We start from the raw sequence: 27,943 nt of genomic DNA on the forward strand, positions 1-27,943 counted from the left end.
TAAATAAATTATTTTGGAATATTTCTGTCCAGGACTGATGTAACATATTGAACAGCAGCCTTTGTGGAAAAAATGTCCTACTGTACCAAAGAGAGAGCTTGCTCAGGTATGTCTGTTATGGATTTACCATCTGCTTCAGGAGCCTTATAGAGATAAAACAGTTGTCTCCAAGTAGAGTATTCTTGAACTGATCAACTTCTGGTGATGGTGCTTCTGTACCTTTCTGCTCTACTCAGCCTTCTTTAGAAAACCTGGTTTTCTTTGGCAGAGGGTTTATGATGAACACTGAGAGAGGGTATATAATGATTTTGGCTAAAGAAAAATAATGCTGTTAATGCAGCAATGTTTATTTTATTTTTAGCATCATGATGCAGGTCTCAGAGATCTTTGAAGTTTCACCCCCATCTGTACTTCTTTTTGGAGACCAGCAGCTTGTCACTGAGTGTTTTGGGAGGATTGAAATATCCAGAGTAATGACAGTCCCAACAGGTATCATTAATGCCCCCTATGAGGGCACATACAAATGCTGTGGTTTTGATTTAGCTGTTCTAAAAGCAGAAGTGCTTTAATACAATGGAAGAGAAAAGAAAAAAGGATAACGTCCAGCATGTAGAAGTCAATTTTGCAGAGTGGCTTTTATTGACTTATTTTTTTTTCTTTTGCTTTTACTTCCATGTGAGTCTGTTTTGCAAGGATTGCAGGGAGGTAATCCAGGTGTTGGCTGTGTAGGGGGTGAGGTGTCTTTCCTTGTGATGGTAAAGCTTTAACTGTGTGCTCAGCCCGTGGGAGGGCTGTGCAGCTTACAGACAGTATAATTTGCACATGACCACTGATTTCCCCCACAGTCTTCAAGTTTTATGGCTTGGTGCAGGTTGAGGGAGAAAAATTTACCAGTTCCAGACATGTGGAATTGGTACAAAAGGAGGAGAGCTGTAATGATTGCTTTTCAACAGGATTTGGGATAAGAATCAGCTTGCTCTAACTATAAAATGTGTGAAAAGACCGATGGGAGGCTGTAGGGTCTGGAGTGGCAATGCCATTTTTAATGCTTAAATGCTAACACCAAGCATAATCAGGAGGGTGAGAAACACGTAAGGAAAATGAGAAGCAAAACAAAGATAAACTATTTATTTTTGTGGGATATTCTTGACCTCTGTAAGGATGGTTGGTTGTGGAAACTTGCCAGTTTTGTAGTCAAGCTAAAATGTCCTTGTGAAAGTTTCCCAGAGTAGTTGTTTGGGTTATTCCTTGCTGGGTTACATTTTTGGGTGTGAATTTTTACACTTCCAACCTCTTTTGAAAAATGATAGTTTAGCAGACATCCACTGAGCGCTGGGAACCAGCCCCAGTGAGCATTTGACTTTTTGTCCCTGTAGTCTTAGGGCACATTCCTCGTTGGATTTTTCTCTGCTAATCCTGTTATTTCTTCAAAGTGGCTGCATCTCACTTTATTGTGTTTGCTGCAGCTGGGGGCTGTGGCTCATGGCTGACTTGTGAATGGAATGTGTCCCTTGTATCCCCAGACTTGGGGAATCAGATGAATCAGTTGATGATCTAACAGCATAGTTAAAAGAACAGGGCAAGAGGCTTAAGGTTAGTTCTTTACACACAGTAAATCTGTGGGGCAAGTTGGTGTTGGGGTTTTTTTTCTGCTGGAGTATGGGATTGTGGAAATTTGAGAAGCAGCAAGAGGCCTACAGCTGTAGGGACTGCAGAAATTCAGGTGGTTTTAAAATATTACTAAAGAAATCTTAAATAGTCTCATCTCTTTTTGAGTTGTGGCATAACTTCTCTGTTTCATCTTTAGGAGCACCAAGTGCTGAATAACTGTCTTAAACTTACTTGGAAAAAAACACCAAAAAACCCTTCCCAAACCTAAACCAAACAACCTGCAACACCAGCAACAACAACAAAAAAAGGGAAATAGAAGAACCTAACCAAAGAAAAAACCCCAGAAAACCCAGACTGACTAGTGCAGGGTACATACTTGGCATCTGTGGTGGTGGTGTTTTGGTTTTTTTTAAAGGAGAAAAACAAAATGTTGGAGCCTGTTTCCAGCATCTAATTTTATGACAGCGTGTGCTATTTTATCTTGTTTTGGCATTGGGTAGTTTGTATTTACACAGGAATTGTTGGGAAGGAGAAGGAAGGAGACTCTTAATTAGAGTGAAGCTAAATATGATAACTTTTCTTGTACCCAGTAAGAAATACAGACCTGCTTTCCATGTTGAACACACAGCTTTGCAACACTTAGCTTTGTTAGACTGATTCTTTTGCTTTTCTCCTTTTGAAATAAGAATTGTATGGTTTTAAAATTCTTGAAAACAACCCAAACAAGTTGTGTGCAGTTGTCTCAAAAAAAACGTAAAGCCTTTAATAGGAAAAAAAGTTTGTTTGCTTTTTTTTGGTTGTACTTATGTTGTTAGTTTTATTTTTTTAGGGGGTTTCAAATTATGTACTATTTTAAAAAATGAGAACTACGATGGGAATCTGTTTGAATTTGTAGTTGAAATCTGTACCAGCTTTCAGGGAGGCTGATATGGATGCTGGATTCTGGAATTATGGAGGAATGTTTTTGACATGATAAGGGGGAGAGGCATTTCCATAATTCCTGGGATTTCTCATGAGAAGACAGAAAGGAAAGGGAAATGCTGATGAACGATATTTACATTGCTGCTTTAATATTCCTGCCCCAGGAGTTGGTAGTGGAGCCCTCACTTTTTCCAGGGAGAAATCTGAGGTATCTGTGCCCAAAACCAGTCAGTTTTCATATTTCCTGTGGGTTGGATCCCCTCTGCTCTGCACAGCTGTGGCCTGTGATGATGGAGGCGAGATCTGAGCTGCTTTTCCTGAAGGTTTTGCTTCCTTACAGGCTCCTTTCTCCTTCTAGTAATAATGCTACTAATATAATAAGTAATTCTGTGGCACCATCTACTTAAGCATGTCTGATAAATTTATCTGATTATTGCCTGGTGTAATAAGGAGTTGGTAGCATCAGCCATCTGTAAAATGGAGATAAGGCCTCCAAATTTGATTGACAGAGCTTAAACAGGGAAGGGAGATCAGTGTTGTGATTTGCCACCTGTGCTTCCAGCCCTGGCATCGCTCTACTGGATGTGCTTACTCACATGTGAAAACTCTGTGCAGCTATCCAGGTACTTGGAATTTTGCTTTGGCTTTCATAAATGCATGATTTTGGAAATTTGGATGGAGGACTCTGGTAACTCCAGGGAAGGCAGATTTCTGCCCAGTTGTATCAATGGACTATTGAATGTTGAGCACTAACTGAAGCATGAAACACTAACTAAAGCATGAAGTAGAGATATTTTCTATTGCAGTTTTTCTCTGGGTAAGTTTCTCAACTCCCCTCGGTCCAAAGGCTATCTGACTTGTTGCAAAAAAAAAAAAACCAAAAGCCAAACAAACGTATTATGCAGTGTTTTCATAGCTGTTTTCTTTTACAACCAAACAAAAACTAGGCCATGCTTTGAATATTTCTTCAAACTTTTAGTCCTTGTCATCTTGTTGTCTTCTTGTTTGCATATGTATGTTTGTATGTATTATTTTTAACTTTTATATCAACTTGTTTTCAATTGTATCAGGCCACTTCCTGGTACCTTATTGACAACAGATTGAGAAACTGCTGTAGCAAAAAGCTGATTTTTATTTTGTCTGCTTCCCAGTGTTCCAGGGGACCATTCCATACCTCCTTTCTGTATCCACTTGCTGCTCTCTCTATATAAACTTTACTAGATAATGATCTGCTGAACCAAAGGGAATGTTTTCAAAATTAGCTGTTCTCCAGCAGAGAGTGCGTGATGGGGAGCGTTAAGTGTTCTGTTACAATGCATGTAAATCCTTTCACTGGCTGAACTCAGGAGCTCATACCAATGAGTTCCCACTATTATCCACCATTTCTGGCCAGGGCTCTTGAGGCTGTTCCCAAATAGGCTCTTTAGTAAGTAGAATGAAAAATGGGCTGAAGAATAGCTCCAGTATATGTTGCTCTGTAGGGTTAGTGTTAATGCCATGATAAGCATTTCCTAAAGCAGGTTAACAGCTGTTCCCAAGTCATTTTATTGTGTTCTCAGAGCTGTGTTTGTGGGTGTAGATTCACTCTGTCTTGTTGATACCAGGCATGCTGAGGTTATTAATTAAACAGTAATTATTCAAACTTTTTTGCATGGTTATCTGGGTTGTGTGATTTCACACATTTAGACAAGGTAGAGATGTGAAGAAGCTACAGAATATTTCAGGGAGAGCCAAGAGTGTGAACTGCTGATAAAGAGAAGACATGTCCTGTGGGTGATTTTTAGAAAGCAAATTTAGGGATAAAAACTGGGGAGAAATTACCAAGAAAGGGGCAACGTGGCTGAATTGTCAAAGGACTGTGGAGTCTTGCCTAGGGGCATCACTGTGTGGATGTCTGCTGGGTAATGGGGTTCAGACCTGTGAGGAACTTCAGAGTCCTCAGCATCAGTTTGGTTCTGGGACTTAAAGATGAGACAGTGAGGGTTTCATGATTCACCCTATACATCTTTTCTTCTCATCCATGTCTCTTGCCTGTGGGGTTTCAGGAGTTTATCAGACAATGCTGAGCCCAGTTCAGGGAGTGGTTTGTGCTGTTGTCCAGCAGAAAGATGGGAAGCAGAGACAGTGACTCAATAGGCAGGAGGAAATGTTGTGTTAGTGCAGATTGGCACTGCTTGGGGAATTAGCTGGGTGCATTTTGAGTTCCCCCCTTTGGGGGAGGCCTCTGCAACATCAGCCAGTGGCTGAGCATCACAGGAGGCTCTGGAATTCTCTGGAGGGAGGTGTGTGTGTGCATTGGAGGAGCAGCAACATCTGCTGTCCCCTGTCACATTTCACTGGTGTGTCTTGAGCAGTTAAACCCAAGACTTAGCAGGGTGGACACCCAGAGAGCTGCTGCTCTGGAAATCCAGGATGCCTTGTGCTCTACAGATGTTATCACTTCATCCAGCAATATCCCATGTCAACACTGAATTAGCTTGTATTATTTTACTGCAAATTTCTGGCAGGTAGCTGGAAATTTTTAGGAGCTGCTACATAGGTGGGGTTAGCAGCTGATATGTCTATTAAAGCAGAGGTGTTAAGACTTGCTTCTCTGAGTCACATTAGCAGGAATCTGAAGCCTGATGAGGCATGTGGGATAAGGTCATTTGTCCTGGATTTGGTTTGGTTTCATTAAGTCATTTGATGGAACAAATAGCAAAATGTGTTGTGAAGTCATAAATCTGAAGAATTAAAGATTGCTTGTTTTCCCTGTTTATCAGGGCCTAGGGCACATGAAGGAGCAGGTGGGAAATCCTTATCAGGAGGAGGTCAGGGCTTTCAAGTTAAGGCTATAACTTCATATCTTCCTTGAGTTAATCTGTTACCCAGTTAACAACTTTTTGAACTATGTATCGAAGCTGAAAGAAATGGTCTTTTCTGCTGTATTGTTACTGTGTTCTCAAAATTGCAGATATATTTAAGAACTTCTGCACGATGGCAAGGAAGGGATAATGAATCCTGCCTGGCTTTTCTAGGTACCATTCATTAGTGGATTTGACTTGCTTTATAAGAGAGCTTGTTCACAGTGTGCCTCTTAGAGAGAGGAAGCAACCCAGCTGCTCCATACTGGAGAGCAGAGCTCAGGTATGGGGTGAACAGAGCCCAGGGCTGTACCCTCGTTGTTCACACTATTTCCTGTGTGTGGAATGGGTAGAAAAGAAAGGATGGTTTTGAAAAACAATGTAAGCTTAGTTTACAGTCACATAATAGTTGCAGTTATGAAGTCAGGGTGAGAAAACAGGCTGCAGTCAGGCACTTGATAAGAGAACACTGAGTCATCAGCTTTGCCCTTTCTTTGATGTCATTTGTCCTCTGGGGCCACATTCTTAAGACCCATCTTTTTTCACTTCTGCATCTGAGAGTGAGTTACTGTCCAAAGCTGCCCAGTTGTGGTCAAATTCGTTGTCAAAAGCTGTTTTCTCTTCCATTGCTTGTAGCTGGAAAACATAGGTAAGTTTGAAAGATTTTGCCACAGCTTTCTGTGATTGAGGAATTGTTGGGTTGGTAGCCCTTATCAGGAACCTTTTCCCTCTGCTTTGGAACTTAAGTATATTGACATAGTAAATTACTGTAATTCACGCTCACTGTAGCACACTGTCACAGAGTTTAATAAAATTATGTCAAGTGAAGTGTCTCCTTCCTTTGTAACAATGTGCAAAATTAATGGATTAAATTTCTGCAGTGTGGTAAAATGACACATTTTTCTTTCCTTCCATGAGTTGTTCTAGGCAGGATTCAAAAGTGCTGAGCAAGGGTTTCGTTCATTTTGGCAGATCCTGCTGTGGTGGGAGCTGGACAGACAGGAAATGCAGGCCTCTTAGCTGATTCACAGAACAAATTTGGCCTGTGATTCTTTGCTTGGAGATGTCTCTGACTCGATATAATTGGAGGTGCTCCTGGGTGTTGTGAGCAGGGAGGTACCGGTGATGTGAACGTGTGAGGAGCAGCATAACCTCCCAGGGGAGTGGCCTGCCTGGGCTTCTGGTGGTGTTGCACCACTCTGGCAGCACCAAGCAAAGGAACGGAATATTTTAAGGCTACTTCTTTTACTGTATCTTATCAGGTCTACTATTTTTTCCCTTTTTGTGTTCTAGATTTGGCAAAGCCTCCAGTAAATGAACCAAGGGAAGCGGAACAGTTTCTAATGCAGACGCCCCAGGGAAATCCACTGCTGCTTTCCCACACCCTCCAAGAGCTATTGAGCAAGGACAGCGTGCAGGTGGAGCTTATACCTGAGAAGAAGGGACTTTTCCTGAAACATGTGGAATATGAGGTTTCCAGCAAGGTAATGTGAACAAGCTTTGGGCTTGCTGAGAATGTATCCTCCTCAGAATGTCTGTGCAGTTTCTGCTGGTGAAGTCCTGAGAGATTTAGATGTGCTGGGTGATGCTGGCTTTAAGTAGACCAGTTGTGTGGGCTGATTTTTAATGCAGTAGCACTGGGCCATCCTGACTCTGCAGCATGGAACATCTAACTGAGCTGTGAAGGATGATCTGCAAGTTCACTTGCTTGAAACCTGAGCTCTGTACAAAAGCAGGTTTATGACAATGGAAACGGAACCATTTTGTAACAAATTGGCGTAGGTAGCTAGATACCTCAAACCAATTCGAGCTAGTGAAGAAATTGCATTTACAGTGCAAAAAAAAAGAATTGTGGAGGTGCTGCTGTCTAAGCTGTGCAGTGATTTATCCCCCTGGTTAATTGCAGCGATTCAAGTGCTCGGTGTACAGAAGATACAACGACTTTGTGGTGTTCCACGAGATGCTGCTGCAGAAGTTCCCCTACCGCATGGTGCCAGCACTGCCCCCAAAGAGAGTGCTGGGAGGTAAACCTGCATCTGCATTTTGGGCTCCAGGGGGTTTGCTTCGTGGTGCAAGCATGATACTGTTGAAAATAAGTGTTTAAAAGATTGAAAGTCTTGGCTTCTGCTTGCCTCAGACAACTTTGAGTTTGTAATACACAATTCAGAGGCGTGAATTACGGCCATGCTAGAAATTCCTATAGGAATGCAAAATTTCAGTGGGGTTTCTTCCTTTGGAATTTCAGTATTGAATGATTTTTCTTAATAAGATTTTAGGTGTAATTCTACACAAGAGCATAGCAGAGTTGCAGATATTGCTTCTTAGAAAAACAGGTTGTGATGATCATTGGTTAGTGGTGGACATGGCAGTGTTAGTTTAACAGCTGGATTCAGTGATCTTAAAAGTTCTTTTCCAACCTAAATGGAATTTGTGTCAGTTCATTCAAGTATGCTTTAGCAGTTAGACTAGAAACCAAGAAGTAGCCCAAGACAGAAAGCAATCAAAGCTCCCTCAGGAACATTTTTTCATTAATCTCAAATATTGACACTGGTTTTAGGCATTTTTTATTTCAAAAGTTGTATAACTGTATAAAATCCTGTCTTGTTTATACTTTATGTGTGAAAGAACAAGCTTTTCAGTGTCTTCTCTCCTGCTAAGCTCACTATGTTTCAACAAATAATTGATTTCAATTGAGAAGTCCATGTATTGCTCCAGTAAATCAGAATTGGTAAACAGTGAGCAGAACAGGGTCTATATTGAATTGAAACAAAGCAAAATCACACCCCTGAAAAGCTTCAATGGTGGTACATTCTTATGATTGGATGTGAATTGCGAAGACTTTTTGGGAGGTTGTGAAACCCATGGGTGAGTTTAACCTGATTCAGTGTTCTCAGCCAGAATTTCCACTTCATGCAACACATGTGAGGAAAGACCTTCTCTGATTAATCTCAGTGGGCAGAGGATGCTTGGAAGAAGTTCTGTTACTTGTCAGGCACTTTTATTTCCTTGCATTGCTGGTGTGTTGATATTTCCCTGCATTCACTGGTGCATTTCTCCCCACACATACCATAACTTCAGGAAAAGAACTGATAGGATTAGTTGTCAAACTGTGCTAGGAGAACAGTTCTAATACAGTGCAAAGCTGTGATAAGGCAGAGTGTTGTTTGCCTTTAGTCCAGTGACTAAAGAAGAACTGTGGAAGTGGGCTTAATGCAAACTGCAAACAGGAAAAAGGAAAGGGAATGGGTATTTCTTGTTTCTGAGTAGATGAATGGACTGATAAATGGTGTTGCAGGACACAGGATTTGATGGATTAGTATAGATGCGTGACTCTTGGAGCCTCCAAGTCCCAGACCTGGATGGCCAAAGCTCTGTGCTGTATCCTTGGTGTGTCCCTCTGCTGAGTTACACGGATCCCAGTGGGGGTCTGTCAGATGGAGATGGATGACCTGCCCTGCTCGTTTGGGGGACAGCAACCACTGAGGCAGATCCTGTGGGAAGTGTGTGCACGACTTCAGAAATGTCTGCGTAGGTTAAGGGTGAGCAAAGCGAAATCAAGATCTGCAACCCCAAAGGCAGAAAAATGAATTGGTGGGTGGTGCTGTACTGAGGATCACCTGGGAGAGTCCTCACAGCCAGCAAACTGCCAGCTTAAAACTGTGGCAAAAGAGTAAAAATCCTTCATGATATGGGAGTGTTGTCATGCATAAGAGCATTCCTTCAATTTCTTTCTATTTTCTGCTTTCTTTTTCTTTAATCTTTGATTTTTTTATTGTTCCTGAAGAACTCCAGGAACTTTGATTTACTTCCTTATTGAAGTTATTGCCAGATTGAAATTCTTCCTGTTTCAGCAAGAGGAACAGATTTTTTTTAGTTTGACAAGTAAAGACTCTGCATGGATGTACTGCAGGCTGCTGTGCAAGTCTTCCAAGACAAGATGTCACATCTTGCATGAAAAGAATGGATGCTGATCTCAGGAATCCCAAGACAGGCTGGGATATCCTCTGTGGAATTGATTCAGGGAAAGAAGAATCTCTGTAGGCCCATAGTTTGTAAGTGGAGTTTTCAGGCCTTAAGCTTGGTTGTTTGTCCCTCCTCCCTGACCTACCCTGTGAAAATAACCACGTGTAGCTATGTATGCTGGGTTTTGGTAAGAGGTAAAGAACACTTGACAGAATATTTGTTGAGGTGGTCAGTCTGAAAGGTCTGGTCTTGGGAGCTGACAGACTATTGCTGTCCATTCTTTGGTTTTTGTTGCAGTGCTTCCTTTTTTCTTTCTGAGATGTCATGTGAGGGACATTATCCGAAATCTCATGTTTCTTCCTGCAGCTGATCGTGAGTTCATAGAATCGAGGAGGAGAGCGCTGAAGCGATTTATAAACCTGGTGGCTCGACATCCCCCCTTCTCAGAAGATGTGCTCTTGAAACTCTTTCTGTCCTTCAGTGGCTCAGTGAGTGTTTGTTAGCAATAGTCCTGAGCTTGCAAGTCTGGCTGTAACTGCCTCGCTGGGCACAGCGTCCAGGATTGCTGTTAACCTGCATGGGTTTGCTCCCTGGGATGAAGAGAATTTTCTCTCAGTAGGTGTTTCCACAGTGGAAAGTGGAAAGTAATTTCACTGAATGCCAGGAGTGTAGTATTTTGAAAATTATAACTGTTCTTAGGGGAACAGAGATTATGCTTTTCCTTAAATTAAGTCTAACCTGGGTAAAGCTGTATCTGCTGAGCTGTGCCTTGCTGCTGCAATAGATCTGAGACTTGCATGAACTGCCTGTGTTTGTTCATGCTCATTTGATTCTTTATTTTTTCCAGGATGTACAGAATAAGCTAAGGGAATTGGTCCAGGGAGTAGGAGATGAATTTGTGACTTGCAGATTAGCTACCCAGGCCAAGGTATGTATATGAATTTCTTGCAACATATTATTCTGGTTTAAATGCCTTTCTTCCCCAGGTGCTTCAGTTATGGCATTTGTGCAGTGATGGACACCTTAAGTAGGAGATATTTGTTTCCAGAGTTTGAAGGACTTGTAATTTTATTGAAAAGATCAAATAAAATTTTGACTCTTAAGGGCCTGATATTTCTAGCTAAATTCTGGCTCATGAATATGATATAGATTAAACAATGAATCCTGCTCAGAACATGTTTCTCTGTAATTACTTGTACTTGCATAACAAATAAATGCACAAATTGCACAATTTAGAAGGTAATGTGTAGATTGATGTCTTTCCCTTGTGCTCATGCCCTCATTCTGTCTGTTCTCTCCCTGTGGGAGAGATTTAGACTGTTATGGAAAAGCTAGTTGTAAGTTCTCCATATATCTGTTTATCCCAGTGATTACTGCTATGACAAGTTTTAACTACACATCCACTGTGTTCATTGAGCAATTGCAAAGCAAGTTGTTGTTCAGGTTCCTGCAGTGCTTGCAGAAGGTTTTGCAACTGGAGCTTAATTCAGGCTTTTACCAGTGATAAACTGGTGAAAAAAAGCTGAACTTTCAGTTTGTGCTTGACTTTACTGGATGGGGAGTTACCAGTAGGATCAGATCAGAACTTGTAAGCTTGAAACCTCACAAACCTTCTTTTAACTACATAGGAGAATTGCAGATTTTGCCCACTCTGTCTGTGCTGGGTATTTGAACCCCTTTCTGCCTCTGAAAATTGGGGCTGTTTGTGTGACATGTGACTTGGACACCTAAATGGGAAACTGATCTCTGCAGAGTTGTTAGAGCACAGTGGAAGAGTGTGAGCACAGGAGGGAAGCCTGCACCTCTGCAGAGTGTGGCGTGCCTCTGATTTATCCACCAGTAATCCCTCTGTACTCCTTCAGGACTTCCTCCCAGCTGACATTCAGGCCCAGTTTGCTGCCAGCAGGGAGCTGATCAGAAATATTTATAACAGCTTTTATAAGCTCCGGGACCGCGCGGAGAGAATCGCTTCCCGAGCCATCGATAACGCCTCCGACCTCCTCATATTTGGGAAGGAGCTGAGGTAGGCTTGGAGCAACAGGATTTGCTGATTTCTACTGTTGGTTAGACCTTAAAACTGCTGTGAAGTTTACCTGCAAATGTTTTGGTAAAAAGGGGTGTTTCAGTGCATGTGGTAGGACATAATCAATTTTCCTTTTATAAAAGAAGGAAATACACACTTTTCACCAAGGCTGCATTCTGTAGAGTGAGGAATGAAAAGAGAAATACCTTCACATTCAGGTACTTGTGTTATTGTCTCTCTCCCCAGTATGTACACAGTTTACTCTGCATTTGTGATAGGACAGTAGTAGCTCAGCACTGTGGGCTGTTTGGACACATTTGAAGCTGCTCTCTGCAAATATCTTTATCTGCTCAGTGGAATTTGTCTCCTAGATGTGACTGTTGCTTTTCTCCTTGCAGTGCTTTGGGCTCAGACACTACTCCACTTCCTTCCTGGGCTGCTTTGAACAACAACACATGGGGGACTCTGAAACAAGCCTTGAAGGGTCTGTCTGTTGAATTTGCACTTTTGGCAGATAAGGCTGTGCAGCAGGTGAGTCCTTTACTTTTGTCCCTTTTTTTTTCCTTTTTGTAACATGAATGAAGTACACTGCTGCCCTAAATTTTATCTTGAATCAGGAGCTCTGTGGACATAAGCTCTTCAAGAGTTAAGAGGGAGACTGCAGTTCAAACACATTCTCAACCAACAGCCTGCTTGTTCAAGCTTGTGTGAAATACCTGTTTAAATGGGGAAAAAATGTAACAGGCAATGGAAAGGAAGGAAAAATCTGCTTTCCTTCTTACTTTTAAATGGTTACTGCATACATTAAGTTCACTACTAGGGTGAGCTGTCCAAAAGTCCTGTGTTCCATGTTATTAATCTGCTACAGAGAACCCAGAATAACTTACTTCTGAATCAAGTTTTCCCATTCATGTACTTAAACATTACACAAGAATCATTCAGACAGAAGCATCACATTCCAGTTTAAGTGTACAGTGTGGTAATGACTGTCAGAATGATGTGAGAACACGACAGTCTGGGAAGGAAAAGTAATAGTTTTGTCTTCAGTGCTCTTCATCTCATTGTGTTAAAACAGTCAGTGTGCTTTTGTAGATCAGTCAGGCCAGGTCTCTTTCTCTGGAGTTTATGCTCCAGAGAGCTCTATTGATACAGGAAGAAAAGAGTATGCTATAAAATAAAAAAATTGGCAGTGAAATTTGTCTTGGTGTCTCATCTCTGCCTTCTGATGCATGAACTATTACGGGGAACATGCAGGTATTCAGAGTTTTAATGGATTAGTTATCTTGTAGGAAGGGAAGATGAAAGATTGGAGGAATCTGCAAGAGCAAGGAATTCCAGGCAGAGTGTGCTGAAAGGACTGACACACAGGCCTGTGAAACCAACTCCTCTTGTTCTAATGATCAGTCAGTTGGAAAAGCTGTTCCTGCCTCAGTCAGGTCTTTGTTCTGCACACTGAAGACTAAACACTCCAGTGCCATTGGAGAGATTTTTGATGCAGTTGTGTAAGCACTGATGTGCCCTGGAGAGAGCACTGAGAGCCTGCGTGGTGGGGGGGGGTGAAGGGCTGTGATGCCAGGCTTACGTAAAATGTACTTTTTCCTTGTTTTCTAGGGTAAACAGGAAGAGAATGATGTGGTGGAGAAGTTGAACCTTTTCCTGGATTTACTCCAGTCCTATAAAGTGAGCTCTGCTGTTCTGCCAACAAGAAAGTTGTTTAGAGCAAGTTTGTGCTCTTTAGAGGGTGTAACGCCAACTGGATGGAAAACTGTCTGTGAGGCCAGTTCAGAGGCAAACTGGGCATCTGGCAGAGGGAGGGGAGTGGCTGTTGGCCACAAGGAGCTCTGTAGCCTTCCTGATAGCTCATCTGATGATGAGAACTTGCCAAAGAGCAAAAACAAATTTGACTGGTTAAACTGTATGGATTCGCTAACTTTTTGGTTTTAGATTTGGCTGCTTTTGAGTCAAAGCAGTGAACTAGATTGCTACTGATTTGCTCATGGAGACATGAGTTCAGTTATGAATGAAAGAATTTTGTTAATACTAATCTTCTGGTCAGCTGTACGTGGCAGCCTTTCCTGACATTCCCAGGCCAAGAGTGAATTTGAAGGACTTGAGCCAGCACTTTAATTAATTGCCAGCACCTTAATACTGAAAAGGTCAGAAAAGATAAGAGGCCTGATAAGATCCAGAATGTTGGCAGAAGTGATGCTCCAGGTTGCCTCTTAAGCTCACTGGTCTGAGTTCAAGCAGTTTTGTTTCTTAAATTCTTAGCTACTGGCATTTTTTGACCCACTTGAAAACAAAAGAGCAAAAATCTGCAGTGTAGAAACAACACTAAGTGTGACCACACGTGTGTGTTCCTGATGTACTTTGCTGTGTGTTGGCTGACTCTTGGCTCCACTGCTGTTTCCTTTTTCCATAAAGGACCTGTGTGAAAGGCATGAGAAGGGGGTATTGCACAAGCACCAGCGAGCGTTGCACAAGTACAGCATGATGAAGAAGCAGATGATGAGTGCCACTGTGCAGAACAAAGAGCCAGAATCGGTGGAGCAACTGGAGTCTCGGATTGTGGAGGTAGGGCAGGCACCTGAGAGCCAAGGGTGGGACTGGGCTCTGTAATGGTGCTGCTCTGGAACTCAGCCACATTTGCAGACAGTTTTTGGACTGAAAGGGTAGCCTGTACTTTGGGAAATCTGTGCTACCTGCTGTGCCATCTGGAAAATGTGTTGCTTTTCCTCAACACTTGTTATTGGCTCTCAGGCAGCACGTCATTTGCAGGAGCTGTGGGAAGCAGCAGTCTGCATGATGGAAAGGGCAATTCCTATTGTATGAAATGGGTCCAGGAACTGCCTTTTTAGGGTTTTGGTTTGTGTTTGAATTGCTGGTATGGGGAGGAATGTTTCTCCTTTCTCCCATCCTCTTCCTGGTCACCGAGTTCCTCTTCTTTCAGCAAGAAAACGCGATCATAACCATGGAGCTGCGGAATTACTTCTCCCTGTACTGCCTGCACCAGGAGACACAGCTCATCCACATCTACCTGCCTCTCACATCTCACATTTTGGGGGCCTTTGTCAACTCCCAGATTCAGGGTCACAAAGAGGTGAGTTCTGAACTGTGTCCTTTTTCCCAAAATAGGAATGAGAATTTGAATAGATTTGTTTTCACCCATTTGCCTTCATCCTCTAATCATCTGTGCAGTTGGGCTTTTTCTTAACTTGGGAAGTTACCGAAGGTTTTTCCACTTTGGAGTGAAGATCAGGGTCGGCCTCTAACCCCTCTAAAAGATGGTAACTTCTTGCAGCAAGTTTGTTTTCTTCTTTTATTCTCTCATCTGTAGCTGGCCCTACCCTGTGAGTAGTTGAAGAAGACCCAGCCATTCAGTGTCTACTCTGTAATGAATGATGTGTGTTTGCTAGATTAATCTGTTTTTTTGTTGAGCTACACAACATATTGTATGACAAGAAAATTTTCCAGGTTTTGATCTAAAACTTAGAAACTCCTTTTTGTTAAACCCTAAATATGGCCTTTAATATTCCCTATATACAAACTTTCTTGCTTTGGTTATATTAGAAAAGTCTCTTGTCCTTCAGCTCCCTTCTGTCCCTTCAGTGAAGGAATTTGATGAAGGGAAATCTCCCTTCCATACAGGCTCAGGAAAATGTTCATGGAGCTGCACTGGTCTGGCAGGAACCTTCTGGGTCCACTGAACTTCCTGAAAATACTTCATACAATTTGTCTTGTGCTTCTGAGTGCCTGAGACTGCTGCTAAAATTCTGTGTGGTGAGATTGTTACCTGCTGTGTGGTCATGTCTGCTTTCTCTCCTTCTCCACTCACAGATGAGTAAAGTTTGGAATGAATTGAAGCCGAAGTTGAGCTGCCTTTTTGTGGGATCCAGCAGTATGCCAACTCCACCACTGTCACCTCCAGAGGGAAACTTCTTTTCCAATTAATGTTCCAAGCGTCCCACACGGAGCAAGAAGGGCAATCAACGAAGGGGTGGGACCTCTACCTCCAATGAATCCTCCAAACAGCTATTTTTTTTTTTTAATATTGCTGCTTTGAGCTGTTCTCTGATTTAGACAGACTGGATGTGGGGCAGAACATATGGATATAGAGACAATTTTGTAATATTGCAATGCCCTGGGGCAGAGCTGATGTTCATTATCCTGCAGACACTCCTCATGGGGTCGGGACATGGCCTGGCACAGCGAGTGCTGCAGGGTTTGTTGTTGCTGAGGCCTCTGCATCTTGTACTAACAGTCCTCCAATCATGTTTATCTGCAGCTGTGCTGACACATCTCTGCACGTCTCTGAAGTGCTGAGATGAACAGGATAGCTGAAGCACTTGCTTGTAGTGGAGATAAATTGCTTTTTTTATACCTTGGAGGGCCTGTGTTAGGGACATGTGTGCATAAGGAAAGCTGAAAGCCATCCCCCATCCCATTGTAGGTGTCTGGATTTGATTTCTTACTGCTAGACCTTAGCACAAAATGAATGAAGTGGTTGGATTTTGTAACCCAGCTGGGCAGGGGTCAGTGCTGCTCTGTGACAGGGATTTTCCTGATGGTGCTGGATGGACTGTATTGTCAGTTTGTTTCCCTTCACGGTTGAAGGGCAGCCTGGGGACTTGCTCATATTTTTCAGTTTGGGGCCAAAGACAGCTGGGTTCAGGAACTCAGAGGAGTTTGCCTGGCATAAATGAGAAAATAATTGACAAAAACATTCCTTAATTGTAAACCACTTGTACTACAGGAGTGGAACAGCTACAAGGTAGCTTGTTTATTTCTTCTGGAGGTTCTGACCTCCATCTGGTAAGTAGCAGTTCAGATCTGTTGGAGAGCTGCTGACCCAAAGGCTGGTGTTTTCTTTGGTGTAATATCAGAAGTATCCTGTTGCACCAGCAGGCTGGAACACAGTGCTGATAAAGTTCATTAGCAAAAATTCAGTATTATCAGGATGTTACTGTCATTCTTCCTGGCTGTGGGCAGCATTGCAGTATGCTTGTTTATGAAGGAGAGTAGACAAATAGGTGGAAGTTGTCATCTCTAAAAACACCACAGCACTTGGTAATGGGGTTTTCAGAATGGTTTGTGGTTGTGATAAAGGGACTAAACATTCCCCACTTTGCATCTCCAGTGGCTTTGCCTTGGGAGGCACAGGGGGAGAACGTGCATATCGTGTTACCTCAGGGGAAATGGTGCACATTCTCCAGAGAAACTGATAATCAAACTGCAAACGTCTGCACAAAACTCTGTGTGAACAGCACTCCCTGAACCTAACTTCTCTGGGGCCAAAATAGCTTCCAAAGGGGAATTTGTGACTTGGCTTCTTAGCATTTTCCTTGAATGGGTAAAAAAGGAAGCACATTAACAAGGATGAGTGCTTGCTGTTAAATCGGAACCATTACAGTATTTTCCCACTGGGGAACTTCCCCATTATCAGGAAATATATTTAAATCCTCCAATCACAAAAGCTGTTTTGTTTTGTTTGTTTTTTTTTTTCATTTAGAAATTTCAGTGCAACATGAAACTCTTCCTAGCCCAGGTGGAAATTCTGGATTAGTTTCTTCAGCTAGGAGCAAGATAAGTTATTTGCCCGGTTTCAGGAGACTGAATAACCATTACTCACACTCCTCAAAATGGAGTAAATACACTGCTATGGGTGAATTCCTTGAATGTTGGGCCTTAAGCAGTGTGTAGCCAACCTTGCACAGATTGCATTAAAGAGCTTTTTCCAACAATTCAAATATTAACTCACTTTCCTCCTGCACATGGGCCTTGTCCAGTGAGACAGATGAACTGCAAATGGCTGTGACAGATTTGATTCTCTCCTGGAGATTTCCTAAGTGATGCAGAAGTAATTCTGCTCACAAGCTGGAGCAAACTGTCAGGGGAGGGAAATGTTTCTACAGTCCAGTTACAGAGAAGATATAATCTCAGGCATGGTACAACAGGTTTTTTCTGCTTGACCTTGTCTTGATTAGAAAGATGGTTTGTGGTTCAAGTGTGGAAAGTGTGTTACCAGACTTTTCCATGCTCTTCACTCCTGGCATTATCAGAAGGTGCTGGCTGGTTATGGCTGGCTTAGTCTGAGCACCCATCCTCCTTTACTTGTTTGCCTGATGTGGTGAACAGTGAAATTGAGAAAATACTGTATGTTTTGGGGCAAGATCTGACAATTTATGATGGGTCTCATAAGTTACTTGTTTGACTGGGCAGTGTTCTGTAAGAGTGCTAGCAAAGGATCAGCCTGAATGGAACTTTGCATTTCTCACTTCTAGAAAAACATTACAATTTTGAACTTGATTTAAAATCAAAAAACAACCCCCCAAAAAGCAAACATCAAAATGACATTAGGGCTTTAGACTAACTCCTCTTTCCTGTTCACCTTCAGGCAGAAATTGTACAGTCCTAGTGCAGAGACTGTAACAATAACAGACACCCCACAGCACCTATAAAGAAACTGAAATTACCTTGTTTTGAGAAACACCCCATGCCTCCATTGTCAGCCCCATGTGTGTCTTTGAGGAGAGTTTTGGGGGTGGGCTTTTCTTGTTTTGGTTTTACTCTGTTCACCAGATATTTGAGAACTGAGGCCCAGTATTCTCAAAGCTGATCCAGCTGCTGGCACTTTCAGAGTTTATTTCATACTGGACTGTCAAGCTTCTGTCTCATTCCTGAACACATGCAGACACTATTTCATACAACCCTTAGTTTGCAAACCTTTCTTTTGAGAGACTGGTCAGTGTGCAAAGAGCACTGTTTGTTTACCTCAATGTGTGAGGGATTTCCTTACTGTCTTTGTTCTGTTCAGTTTATGGATCTGTCAGACTTGGAGGGCAGCATCAAGTACAGCTTTCTTCCTCCAGAGGGAAGCAGCAGAGACTCCAAGGATCCATCAAGCTGTTTGTCTGTCCTAGCCAATGTGGGGAAAACAGTTGTAGTTACCTCCCTGCTCTTGCCTTCTGCAGTAAACACTAACCAAGCCAGACTAATTGAGGAGTGTGTGCTGCCTGTCTGAGATCTGAAGCTCCTGTAAGATGCAGTGCCAAAGTGTTAATGTGCTTTTGTGAATGGAAGCTTTTCTGTGTGTGCTTGAGGTCAGGGGACTTTGATGTGCTCAAAGGAGTGATGGCAGAAAAGCCTGCAGTGTCTGTCAGAGCAGTCCTGGAGGTACCAGGGTAGTAAACACCTGAGACCTTGAAAGGCTGCCTGAAAATTGTTCTCTGAAAAGGACTCTATGTTTTGTCACTCCTGAGGGCTTCTCCACTTCCAGCTGTGAAGTGGGAATATACAAGCTTTTTGTCAGTATCGTGTTGAGAGGCTCAAGACTCTATTTACAATACCTTAAATCTTGTATCCTTCTTTCCCTCTCCTTCCATCTTCCTGGTGAGTTGCTCCTCCTAAGTTGTAAAGTGTTCAACGGTGCCTTGCTACATTCCAGTGCTTTTAACTCTCCTTTAACCGTGGAAGGATATAATTCCTGGAATTTGTAACAGGTGAATTTACACTCTTCAGTTTGTGCTGTTTACTAAAAGACAAAGATCACCAGCTGGGGACAGAACTTACTTAAACCATGTCAGTCTCATGGCAGCAGGAGCAGTAACATCCCAGCTCTTTGACAAGAGCTAAAAATCAGGGTTGGGGAAGCACCTTCCTGAAAGGACTCACCTGACTGCAGAGGGGATAACAGAAGTGCAAGCTTGAGCCATGCTTGTTTTTTTCCTACCCAAACTCCTGGAGGAACAGAAAGTAATTCTGTGTGATTGTCACATGGTTTGTGGTTGTCACAGCAATTTACAGTTTCTATCAGGAAATAAACCAAGGTATTTAACAGGTATTGGCTGCCAGTCATGCCCTTTCCTACCATGCAGTAAGGTCCTACACTCTGTCAAAGCTGCTTGTCCTTTTGTGCTTTTTCTATTTGCCCCAAACCATTCTCTCTGTTCGAGCAGCCAGGAACCCTCACTGCCAGGTCAGAAGCAGAGGTGGGTCTCAAAACCTCTCTAAATAAGTGTGCAGCACAAAAGGTAAAGTAAGGTTTTAAGGTGTAATTCATCCTAAGTCTGAGCTGTGGCTTGCTGAGCAGATGAAGAAGGATGTGTTTGAGTGGTATAAATTTTTCAAAACTGCTGGAAGGAGACAAGAAACAAACATAGTTCAGAGGGTGTGAATTTTGCCTGCCTGGAATATCCTATATCTTTGCTTTGCTCAAATAGCCTTATGTATGAAGCACTTTATTCAAATGCAGGAATTAAAGAACTATTACAGCTGGTAGACTGGAAATGTTTACAGATCCTACATGACATTCCAAGATTCTATCTGTAAGTGTTACATGTTGTAAAAGTGTTTGAAAAAAGGAAAAAAAACAAACCCAACTTGTGTAAGAAGTTACATATGTGATGTGTTATTTCTGGCATGATTGGATTAAACTTGTGCTGCCCACCATGCTGGGTTGGGCTGACATCAGTGCTGAACAGTCACCTGCTCCTGCCCTGGGACAAAGCCTGCAGCCCTAGGGGATGGAACTTTGTAACAGAAACTTGCTGGAAGTTTAATTGATTCAGACATTTTTACCTGAAATGCTCAGATAGTTTGACTTCACAGCAGGAGCTGCAACAGTGAAAGTTAGGCTGAGACAGGACTGTACATCTACCTCTGGCTTGTGCTTTCTTAACTCCCATAACCTCACACTGCCTTCAGCTGGAGGATCCTGAAGGAATCTCTGGTTTGAACTTTTCAAAAGGTTTTCACAGCACTATTACAACAGAACAACACATGCTTTTACTAAAAAATTATTTTTAATAATAATAAAAAAAAAATACACCCATAAGGGAAAAGCTTAAGCCACTAAAAAGGGTTAACACTTAAGTTTTTAATAGCTGTGATCACATAACCACCAAAGCCTACCACAACCAGGGACTTCACAGCATGGAAAGTCTTGCTACTTTTATTTCTGCTCTAAGAAAACCCCTTACTTTCCTTACTTTGCAGCAACCTGGAAAATAAGTGTTGTTTTCTGGAGAGCTGAGCAAGTAGACCTTCATAAGTCACAAGGATGCTGTAGCCCAATGTGGGCTGAATGCTTCTGCTTTCTTAAACTTCCTCCACTTCTTTCAGGCTGTGCTCCAGGATGGTGTCTTGTCCCTGGAACTTAAAATAGCCACGAAACAACTTTCTCTGAAGCACCAGGGGAAACCAGTAGCTGTCATCTGGCCACATGCGATGGAAGGGCACCTCGTCCAGCTGAAACCACTGGGGCCGCATTTCTGGTGGCACAAAACAAAAGAATTCTGCATGGGACTTGCTCATGGATTTTTGCTGCCTACACTCTGAATATTGGTCAACAAGCAGCTTCCCTCTACAGCCCAGCTGCCTTCCATCTGGGAGGCATTTTAGCGTGAATAGTTCTCCATTTCATAAGGGCAATGCTGCCTCAGAAGAGCATGCACATCCTTCCTTTCCCCACACCAGCCACCTACCCTCACTTTCTGTAGGCTCTCCATGAAAGTGATCTGCCCGGAAAATGTGAACGTCCATGAGTTCAGAGTTGCCTACAAATTCAAATGTGATCTGACCCATCTTCTGCAAGGTGTCCACAGTCAGTCCACTCTCCTCCAGGAGCTCCCTGCACAAGAAAAAGACTTCTTACAAGAAAGTGAGCATTGGGAGGACAAAAATGCAGTCATCAGCTTTACTCACACGTTTAAAACCCTTCCAGTGAACCAAAGCTGAAAGCTCTTATAGTACAAGAGAGCAGGGTTCTGACTACAACACCACAGGTGGGATTGTGTGTTATTTCAGGCTCCTGAGCCTGGCAGGAAAACACTCTGTGTTGGAAGGGGAAGATTCAGGAAAATGGATCATTTAGTAGAATTTAGTCCTTGCAACATGGAGCTCTTCTCTGAGGTAAGGGAGAAGTGGGTATGTGACCTCATGTGACTGTAGCTGGGTGTGGCTTCAGAACTCCAAGACACGCGTCATTTAGAGAGGCAAAAGGCTTTGCCAACTTCAAGCTGAACCTTTTAGAATTGTGAAGCAGGTCATGAACACCAGAAAGAACATCTATACCTGCTACACAATCAGCTACTTCTGAGGCAAACTGAAGCTTAGTTAAATTACACACTCCATAACACCATTTGCACACAGAAGGCTGAGAATTCCAGTTCCCATTCAAATGCAGTGTAAAAAACACAAAGCAATTGTGCAAACTTTGCCTTTCTGCTCCTTGGAAGCACATTGAGCATAACGAGAGGCCAGAAGGCAAGACTTTTAAGAGCACTTGGAGAGCTGTGCCAGTTCTTTTCCATGCACCACCATGCACAGCTACTTGAAGCACATTCAATTATTTCCTCTTTTTATGCTCTGCGCTCAGAGATTTTTTTATTTTACCTCCCTCTAACAGAAGCAGCATGGATTGAAGTTAGTCATGGTTTTTCTAATGTACAAAAATAAGGAATACTCTGAAACTGTGTATCTTTAGTCATAGTTAATAATTAATGTAGTTGCCTATTTGGCAGGAACAACAATTTTAAAATGTAATGGAAATTATTTTAAGGCTCCAGCTTTCTTTGGCATTGGTTTCATGGATCCCATCTTTCAAAATTATACTTCAAGTTAATGTCTTGGCTAATTTTAGTTTATCTTCTGAGAAGCTATCTATGTCTAAAATAGAGGCAGTTTTCCAGCAATGACTCTAAAAGCCTCCTTTTACAGGCACTGATAATTGAACAACAAAGCACAACACTGCTACAGTTCTCCAGGCAATTTATCCATCAGCTGCTTGGCTCTGTCTGTAGCAAGTGGAAACGTTACAGGGGGCAAACTAGAAATAACTCATTCACTAAATGCTCCCCTTACAAGCTGTGCCACTGAGGACCTGCCCAGGTGCTCGTGGGAATGTGCTGTACACAGCAGAAGATGGAAATCTTGCTGGTACTGGGAACTTTTGTTCATGTTTTGGCTTAATATTTAACTACCTGTGCTGAGGCTTCACACCTGCTGCCTCTGACAACTCAACTAAGAGAGAGCAACGTGGAACCACAACCTCAGACCTCAACTGCCAGTGCAGAGTGGAAGTGCTACAAGGGAAGTTTGGAGTGTGTGATGCTCCCTGCAGCAGAGCTGTGCCCCGAGGCAGCACTGCACCAGCAGTGCTCCAGCCAGCAAGGTGGCCAGCATGTCCAGCTGCTCCTGGCTCTGGGGACAGCTTCCTGCCCAGCTGACCTCTGCAGGAACTTGTGTCATTCTGGAGTAAACTGCACGTGAAGGGATGGGGACAGTCCCCAGCAGCAGGTACTGGCTGTGCTGTGGCACATCGCATTTGGATTGAGGAAAATTTTAGCACTTGACATCTTGTGTGAATAGAGGTGCCGCTGTCAAACCAGCACAGGTAAACACAGAAGGAAATCAAATGCTACATTAAATCATTAGATTTATCCCACAGCCAGCGGCAGGTAAGTCTAGCAAATGTTAAGTGACAAAACTGTGTCCCTCCCTCCACTCAGAGATGATAAATCACACGAAAAACCACAATGAAGTGTCAGGTACGTTAAGGCCGTGTGCTGCTGGGAGCACATCTGCACAGAGACCCTTCTGTCCCTGGTCCCAGCTCACCACAGAGCCTGGCTGTTGTGTGGCACAGCTGAGGAGGCTGTTGAGGGCAGAAGCTGTTGGGAACCAGCTGAGCACACCACGACTGATCTTCCTGCAGGTGCAAGGGCAGCTTTGGGCATGTTATCAGAAACTGAGGAGATGGCAAAACATGGCTTTGTATCAGCAACATTCATGTAAAGAACAAGGTACCTAATTTTTAGAGGAATTTAGCAATTCAGCTGTGATTTGCTACTTCATTTTAATGACCAGACAGATGAAAGAACTACAAGAAATCAGTACTAAAGGGTTCAGAAATTACACTCTGCCTTTTTACTGATGAGATTCAATTCCACAACTCAGCATTAGCACTTGAAAATGTCACACAATACAATCAAATAATAAGCAGTTTGGCTAATTATTTAAATTAAATTAGCTATATATTAATTATACTAATTAATAAATTATTATTTATTATTATATCAGGATTATTATCATAATAGTAGAATTATTAATTCTGGCTATTAATTCTGCTATATAGCCAAAATTAAACCCTGCACCTCTCTGAAGATTGCAAGAACCTCTACCCACCACCCAGACTCATTCTCAGTTTAGATCAGAGCCCAGGAGATGGGAAGGAGGATACAGGAAGTTCCAGCTGCTCACAGAATGCATGAATTTAAGATATGCAAAGGTGATGATTGTTTCTCTTGTGCACAGAAACAATCCTGTTTCTCTGTACATGTGGATGATCCCTCATCACCTGTGGAGCAGGTGTTCAGAGCTGGGTTATGAGTAGGTAACACGAGGGTGTCACTGACCAGACGAGCCATGGTATCTCCACCTGCAGCCCACTGCCGATGGTCCAACAGCTCCACCTGTGCCCCCATACCTGTCCCCGTGGCGCCAGCCCGGCCCTCACCTGCGGGCAGCCTCCTCGATGCTCTCCCCGGGCTGCACCTTCCCCCCGAAGCCGTTCCACAGCCCGGCGCCGAAGCCGCGCTTCTTCATGCCCAGGAGGACGCGGGACGGCTGCACCACCAGGACGAGGGTGAAGAGCCTGGACGTGTGCATGGCTCCTGGCTGAGGGACGAGGCGGGCACGCTGTGCCAAGGGTTCCCGGCCCCGTTCCGAGAGACCCGGGGGTGCAGAGCCCCTCAGCCCCCGAACACCCTCCCCAGTGCCCGATCCGTAAACCCGGGTCCCCCAGCACCTCTCCCAATACCCCAGTATCTCTCCCAATATCTGCCTCTCTAACGCTCCCACTGACCCTCACTCTCCTGCTACCTCTGCATCCCGTTCCCAAAGTTTGATCCCCCATTCCCAAATCCTTGTTTCCCCAATGCCTTCCTCTGAATCCTGAACACCCTCTCCCATCACCCCTGACTCCCAGCACCCCATTCCCAAATCTTGGATCCCCTCCGCAAATCCCTGTCCCCCCAGATTCACCGACCACCTTCAACACCCCTTCCCCGAACCCCTGAGCCCCCAGAAACCCCTCCCCAAATCTCCGATCCGCTCTCCCTAAATCCTTGTTCCTCCTAAACTCCCTCCCCGAATCCCTTATCACCCTCAACACGTCCTCCCCGAACCCTTGACTCCCAGAGCCCCTTCCCCAAATCGCTGATCCCCCATCCCAATCCCTGACCCCCCTGCACTCCCATCCCCGTCCCCGCGCACCTCAGCCCCACACTCGCAGCCTTCCCGCCCGCCTCGGTGTCGCCTCAGCGCGGCCCGTGCCCGCTCTCCCCGCGCCGCCGCCGCCCCGCCCGCGGCCGCCGTGAGGGGAGGCGGGCCGGGGCGGGCCGAGGCGGCCATGGCGGGCCCGGGCGGAGCTGTCATTGCCGGGGGCAGGTGCGTGGCGGGGCTGCTGAAGCGATCCCAGCGCCCACGAGGGGGATGGTGGGGTGCCACTAGTGCCCGCGCCTGGAGTTTTCCTCGGGAACGGGATTATGCGCTTTTGGGTTTTAGGTTAAATCCGCTGGCGGCTCCGCCCGAGCAGGGGCCGTGGCTCTTGGTTGCTCTTCCAGGGGTTCGGGCATCCCTCCGTTCCTCTGAGGGGCTCACGGAGGACACCGGCCCCGCTGAGGCAGCTCGGGAGTGCTGGGATCACTCTGCCGTGTCGTGTCCTTTAAACATCTGAGCAGAAGCAGGAGTGGGATTGCTTTCCCCCCTTAGCTCAGGATAACACGTGAGGCCTCATCCAAAATCTGACACTGCTGTTGTGATAGGACCTGATAAGTTAAAGTGCCAAACTCTCAAATGTGGGGGCTTCTTTTTAGAATCAGAGAATGGTTTGGGCTGGAAGGGACCTCTGGAGACCCTCTGGCCCAATGACCCTGCCAAGGCAGGGTCACCTGGAGCAGGTGACATAGGAATGTGTCCAGCCGTATTGAGAATGTTTCTGGACAGGGAGACTCCACACCCTCCCTGGCTGCCTGTAGTGGCTGGGAGGAATTACTATAGAGACTTTTGAATTACAGAGTGGGTGGTTATTTACTAACTGATTGACTTGCCTCTCTTCCTGGCTTTGGATGAGCAGATGCCTGCACACCACGGTGAAGTTTCTGAGGAAAACTGGAACTAAGCAAAGGTGGTTGGAGCGGCACTTGAAGGATCCCTTTGTCAAGGCATCGAAGCAGCAGCAGTACCGGTGCCGAAGTGCCTTCAAGTTGCTGGAAATTGATGACAAGCTCTGTGTTCTTCATCCAGGATTTTCTGTTCTTGACTGCGGAGCAGCACCTGGTGCTTGGAGCCAGGTTGCTGTAGAGAGGGTCAATGCCTTAGGTACTGGTAAGTGCAATTTTTTGGCAGGCAAGATGGGGATGATACTTCTCTTGAAGTGTGTGAGAGGTTTGTGAAATACTACGGAATCTAAATCGAAATACTGTGAAATCAAGGAAATATTAGGATGATAACAGGATGGAGAGGGGACATGGGTACTGGCAAGTGCCAGAGTCACTGATAAAAACATGAAGGGGTGAGCCTGGTAAATCTTCATATAGAGAAATTGTGTTTATGAAATAAAACATACCATGTGGCGCTAGTGATCTGATTAGTTCTTGTGGGGAAGATCCCTTCACCCAGTTCTGAAATTGATGTGACCTTTGGCAATTACCTTGGCTTATTTGAAACATTGTTTCCTTTCTCAAAAAATGGAAGCAACTGTTTCACATGGTGTATATGGGTGAAACATTGATATTTACAAACTGAGGTGTTATCATCTGCACCAGGATTTCTAGACTGTCGGCCTTGTAAGAGCAGCAGAAAACCAAGAAAAATCCTCCTTGTTTAGCGAAAGGAGCTGAGTTTTTGTCTTGAACAGATGAGCTTATGGCAAATCCTCCATCCAGATGCACCCAGCAAACTGCCAGGGGACGAGAAGGCAGCTCTGGCAGGGGGTGGGTGGGTTGTATCTACTGAGAGGCACAGAGCTCGTGCATGTGCAGGTTTTTGCAGCCACTCTGAGCGTTCCCTGTGTCATTCATCCTTACAGATGCTGCTGTCCCCACTGGCTTTGTGCTTGGCGTTGACCTGCTGCGGATTTCTCCTCTGGAAGGAGCAGTTTTCCTGTCGGAGGCTGACATGGCAGAGCCCAGCACGCTGAGGGCCATCCAGAGCCTGCTTCCCTTGGGGAAGGCAGATGTCATCCTGAGTGACATGGCGCCCAACGCCACGGGCATTAAAGAGCTGGATCACCAGAAGCTGATCAGTCTGTGCTTAGGTCTCCTGGATATAGCCCAAAGCATTTTAAAGCCAAAAGGAACGATGCTCTGTAAATTCTGGGATGGATCCGAGGCCCGCCTGCTGCAAAACAGACTGAAGGAGCAGTTCCAGGATGTGAGAACTATAAAGCCTCAGGCCAGCCGGAAGGACTCTGCAGAATCTTATTACTTGGCAAGGCTGTACAGAGGGAAATGAAAGTCATGAGCTGCAGATTCTGTGAATTTGACTGGAAATCTCAGTTTAGTGTGTGTTTAAAGGAAAATCCCACCATTCAGACCTTGGGGAAGTTTGCTACTCTTCTTTAAGTCCGTCACGCTTTTCAAATACTTGTGGACAAAATGGTTGGGAATGGAAAGGAATAATCTGAAAGGCAACCTCTGGGGCTGGAGTAATGGAAATGGAAATAAAACACTGATTATATGAGTTTTTAATGTGTGCCTGAATACCATTGCACAGTTAATGCTGTCATACATGAGACTGGCCATAAAGGTGAATGTTAGAACGTGAGGGAGCAGCAAAGGGGAGTTTGAGCCAATTCAGTGCCTTGAACAGAAAATGTTTCTGTGCACATCAGGATCTGCATCCTCATGCAGGGTGTGTAACACAGCCATGTGAGAGGCACGGCTGGCTTGGGAATGTTCATCCCCATGGCTCTGCTGCCTCTCATGCACATACAGGTTATATTTAGGAATTGCTGCTTCCTGGCACTCATAAATCCAGTCAGTGGCAGTGGGACAGGGTCATGGCCATGCAGATCATCCCCCCAGTGCTACCTAGGTGTGGCCAGCAGTGTTTCTCAGGCAAAAAGACAAGATGTTCCTAAGATCCCAGCAGGGAGAATGGCTGAATTGCCGGAAATCTGCTCGCACAAATAAATCCAGCCACTGCCTTATCTGAAAGTGACAAATTTTATATTAAACAGCGCTTTTATCAGGCTGACCGTGGCATGAGTTACATGAGAGGCTGTCTTTAAGACTCCAGGGCCTTCATCATCATGACAAAGCGGCTGCTGGCGGGATGGGTGCCGGGGCGGGCGGGCTCGGGGGGATTTTGGGCGCCGGGCGGAGCTGCCGCGCTCCCGCCGCTCCCGGCCATTACGGTAGCGCGGAGCGCTGCGCGCGTAGCGCCGCCGTTACGGCCGCCGGCGCCGCCGCTCTCGCGAGAGGCGGGGGCGCAGTTCCCGCGAGATCCCGTGGCCGGGGCGAGGAGGGAGATCCAAGCGGGGCGCGCGGCGGTGAGCGCTGAGGGCGGGACGGGGAAGGGG

The 27,943-nt window shown here is 44.5% G+C and overlaps 4 protein-coding genes across 7 annotated transcripts in view; 3 read left to right on the forward strand and 1 right to left on the reverse strand.

Moving 5' to 3' along the window:
* On the forward strand, positions 1-19,809 carry SNX8 (sorting nexin 8). 4 transcript variants are annotated; one of them, XM_039732240.1, is made up of 12 exons: positions 19-106; positions 362-489; positions 6,669-6,859; positions 7,282-7,399; positions 9,705-9,826; positions 10,186-10,266; positions 11,201-11,361; positions 11,760-11,892; positions 12,973-13,041; positions 13,786-13,935; positions 14,312-14,461; positions 15,199-19,809. In XM_039732240.1, exons 2-12 carry the CDS (start codon positions 366-368, stop codon positions 15,310-15,312), a joined length of 1,413 nt encoding a protein of 470 aa, XP_039588174.1. In that variant the 5' UTR covers positions 19-106; positions 362-365; the 3' UTR covers positions 15,313-19,809. The 4 variants fall into 4 exon arrangements, with proteins under 4 accessions (XP_039588176.1, XP_039588174.1, XP_039588175.1 ...); XM_039732242.1 differs by lacking the exon at positions 362-489 and having other exon boundaries at positions 1-106; XM_039732241.1 differs by lacking the exon at positions 19-106 and having other exon boundaries at positions 181-489.
* NUDT1 (nudix hydrolase 1) lies at positions 16,853-24,720 on the reverse strand. Its single transcript, XM_039732245.1, has 4 exons — positions 24,634-24,720; positions 23,876-24,036; positions 20,844-20,989; positions 16,853-20,630 (listed from the first exon to the last, which is right to left on the reverse strand). The coding sequence occupies exons 2-4, from the start codon at positions 24,025-24,027 to the stop codon at positions 20,458-20,460; spliced, it is 471 nt and encodes a 156-aa protein (XP_039588179.1). The 5' UTR covers positions 24,028-24,036; positions 24,634-24,720; the 3' UTR covers positions 16,853-20,457.
* Positions 24,721-24,752: 32 nt separating this feature from the next.
* Positions 24,753-27,102, forward strand: MRM2 (mitochondrial rRNA methyltransferase 2). Its single transcript, XM_039732246.1, has 3 exons — positions 24,753-24,807; positions 25,496-25,746; positions 26,450-27,102. Exons 1-3 carry the CDS (start codon positions 24,770-24,772, stop codon positions 26,872-26,874), a joined length of 714 nt encoding a protein of 237 aa, XP_039588180.1. The 5' UTR covers positions 24,753-24,769; the 3' UTR covers positions 26,875-27,102.
* A 707-nt stretch (positions 27,103-27,809) lies between these two features.
* MAD1L1 (mitotic arrest deficient 1 like 1) overlaps positions 27,810-27,943 on the forward strand; it is a 350,640-nt gene continuing 350,506 nt past the window's right edge. Inside the window, exon 1 of the mRNA XM_039732446.1 lies at positions 27,810-27,913. The gene's annotated coding sequence lies outside the window, so the exon portion shown is untranslated. The remainder of the gene's footprint in view (positions 27,914-27,943) is intronic.

This window comes from Passer montanus, unplaced genomic scaffold (genome assembly GCF_014805655.1).
Source record: "Passer montanus isolate IOZ18808 unplaced genomic scaffold, ASM1480565v1 scaffold8, whole genome shotgun sequence".
NCBI lineage: Eukaryota > Metazoa > Chordata > Aves > Passeriformes > Passeridae > Passer > Passer montanus.

Coding starts and splice junctions, on each gene's coding strand:
- NUDT1 (XM_039732245.1), bottom strand. CDS start 24,027: ATGCACACGTCCAGGCTCTTCACCCTCGTCCTGGTGGTGCAGCCGTCC. Junction 20,990..23,875: donor ATCGAGGAGGCTGCCCGCAG/GTGAGGGCCGGG, acceptor TTTCTTGTGCAG/GGAGCTCCTGGAGGAGAGTG. Junction 20,631..20,843: donor AGAGCCTACAGAAAGTGAGG/GTAGGTGGCTGG, acceptor TTGTGCCACCAG/AAATGCGGCCCCAGTGGTTT.
- MRM2 (XM_039732246.1), top strand. CDS start 24,770: ATGGCGGGCCCGGGCGGAGCTGTCATTGCCGGGGGCAG. Junction 24,808..25,495: donor GCTGTCATTGCCGGGGGCAG/GTGCGTGGCGGG, acceptor TTGGATGAGCAG/ATGCCTGCACACCACGGTGA. Junction 25,747..26,449: donor GGTCAATGCCTTAGGTACTG/GTAAGTGCAATT, acceptor TCATCCTTACAG/ATGCTGCTGTCCCCACTGGC.
- SNX8 (XM_039732240.1), top strand. CDS start 366: ATGATGCAGGTCTCAGAGATCTTTGAAGTTTCACCCCCATCTGTACTT. Junction 6,860..7,281: donor AATATGAGGTTTCCAGCAAG/GTAATGTGAACA, acceptor GGTTAATTGCAG/CGATTCAAGTGCTCGGTGTA. Junction 13,042..13,785: donor ATTTACTCCAGTCCTATAAA/GTGAGCTCTGCT, acceptor TTTTCCATAAAG/GACCTGTGTGAAAGGCATGA.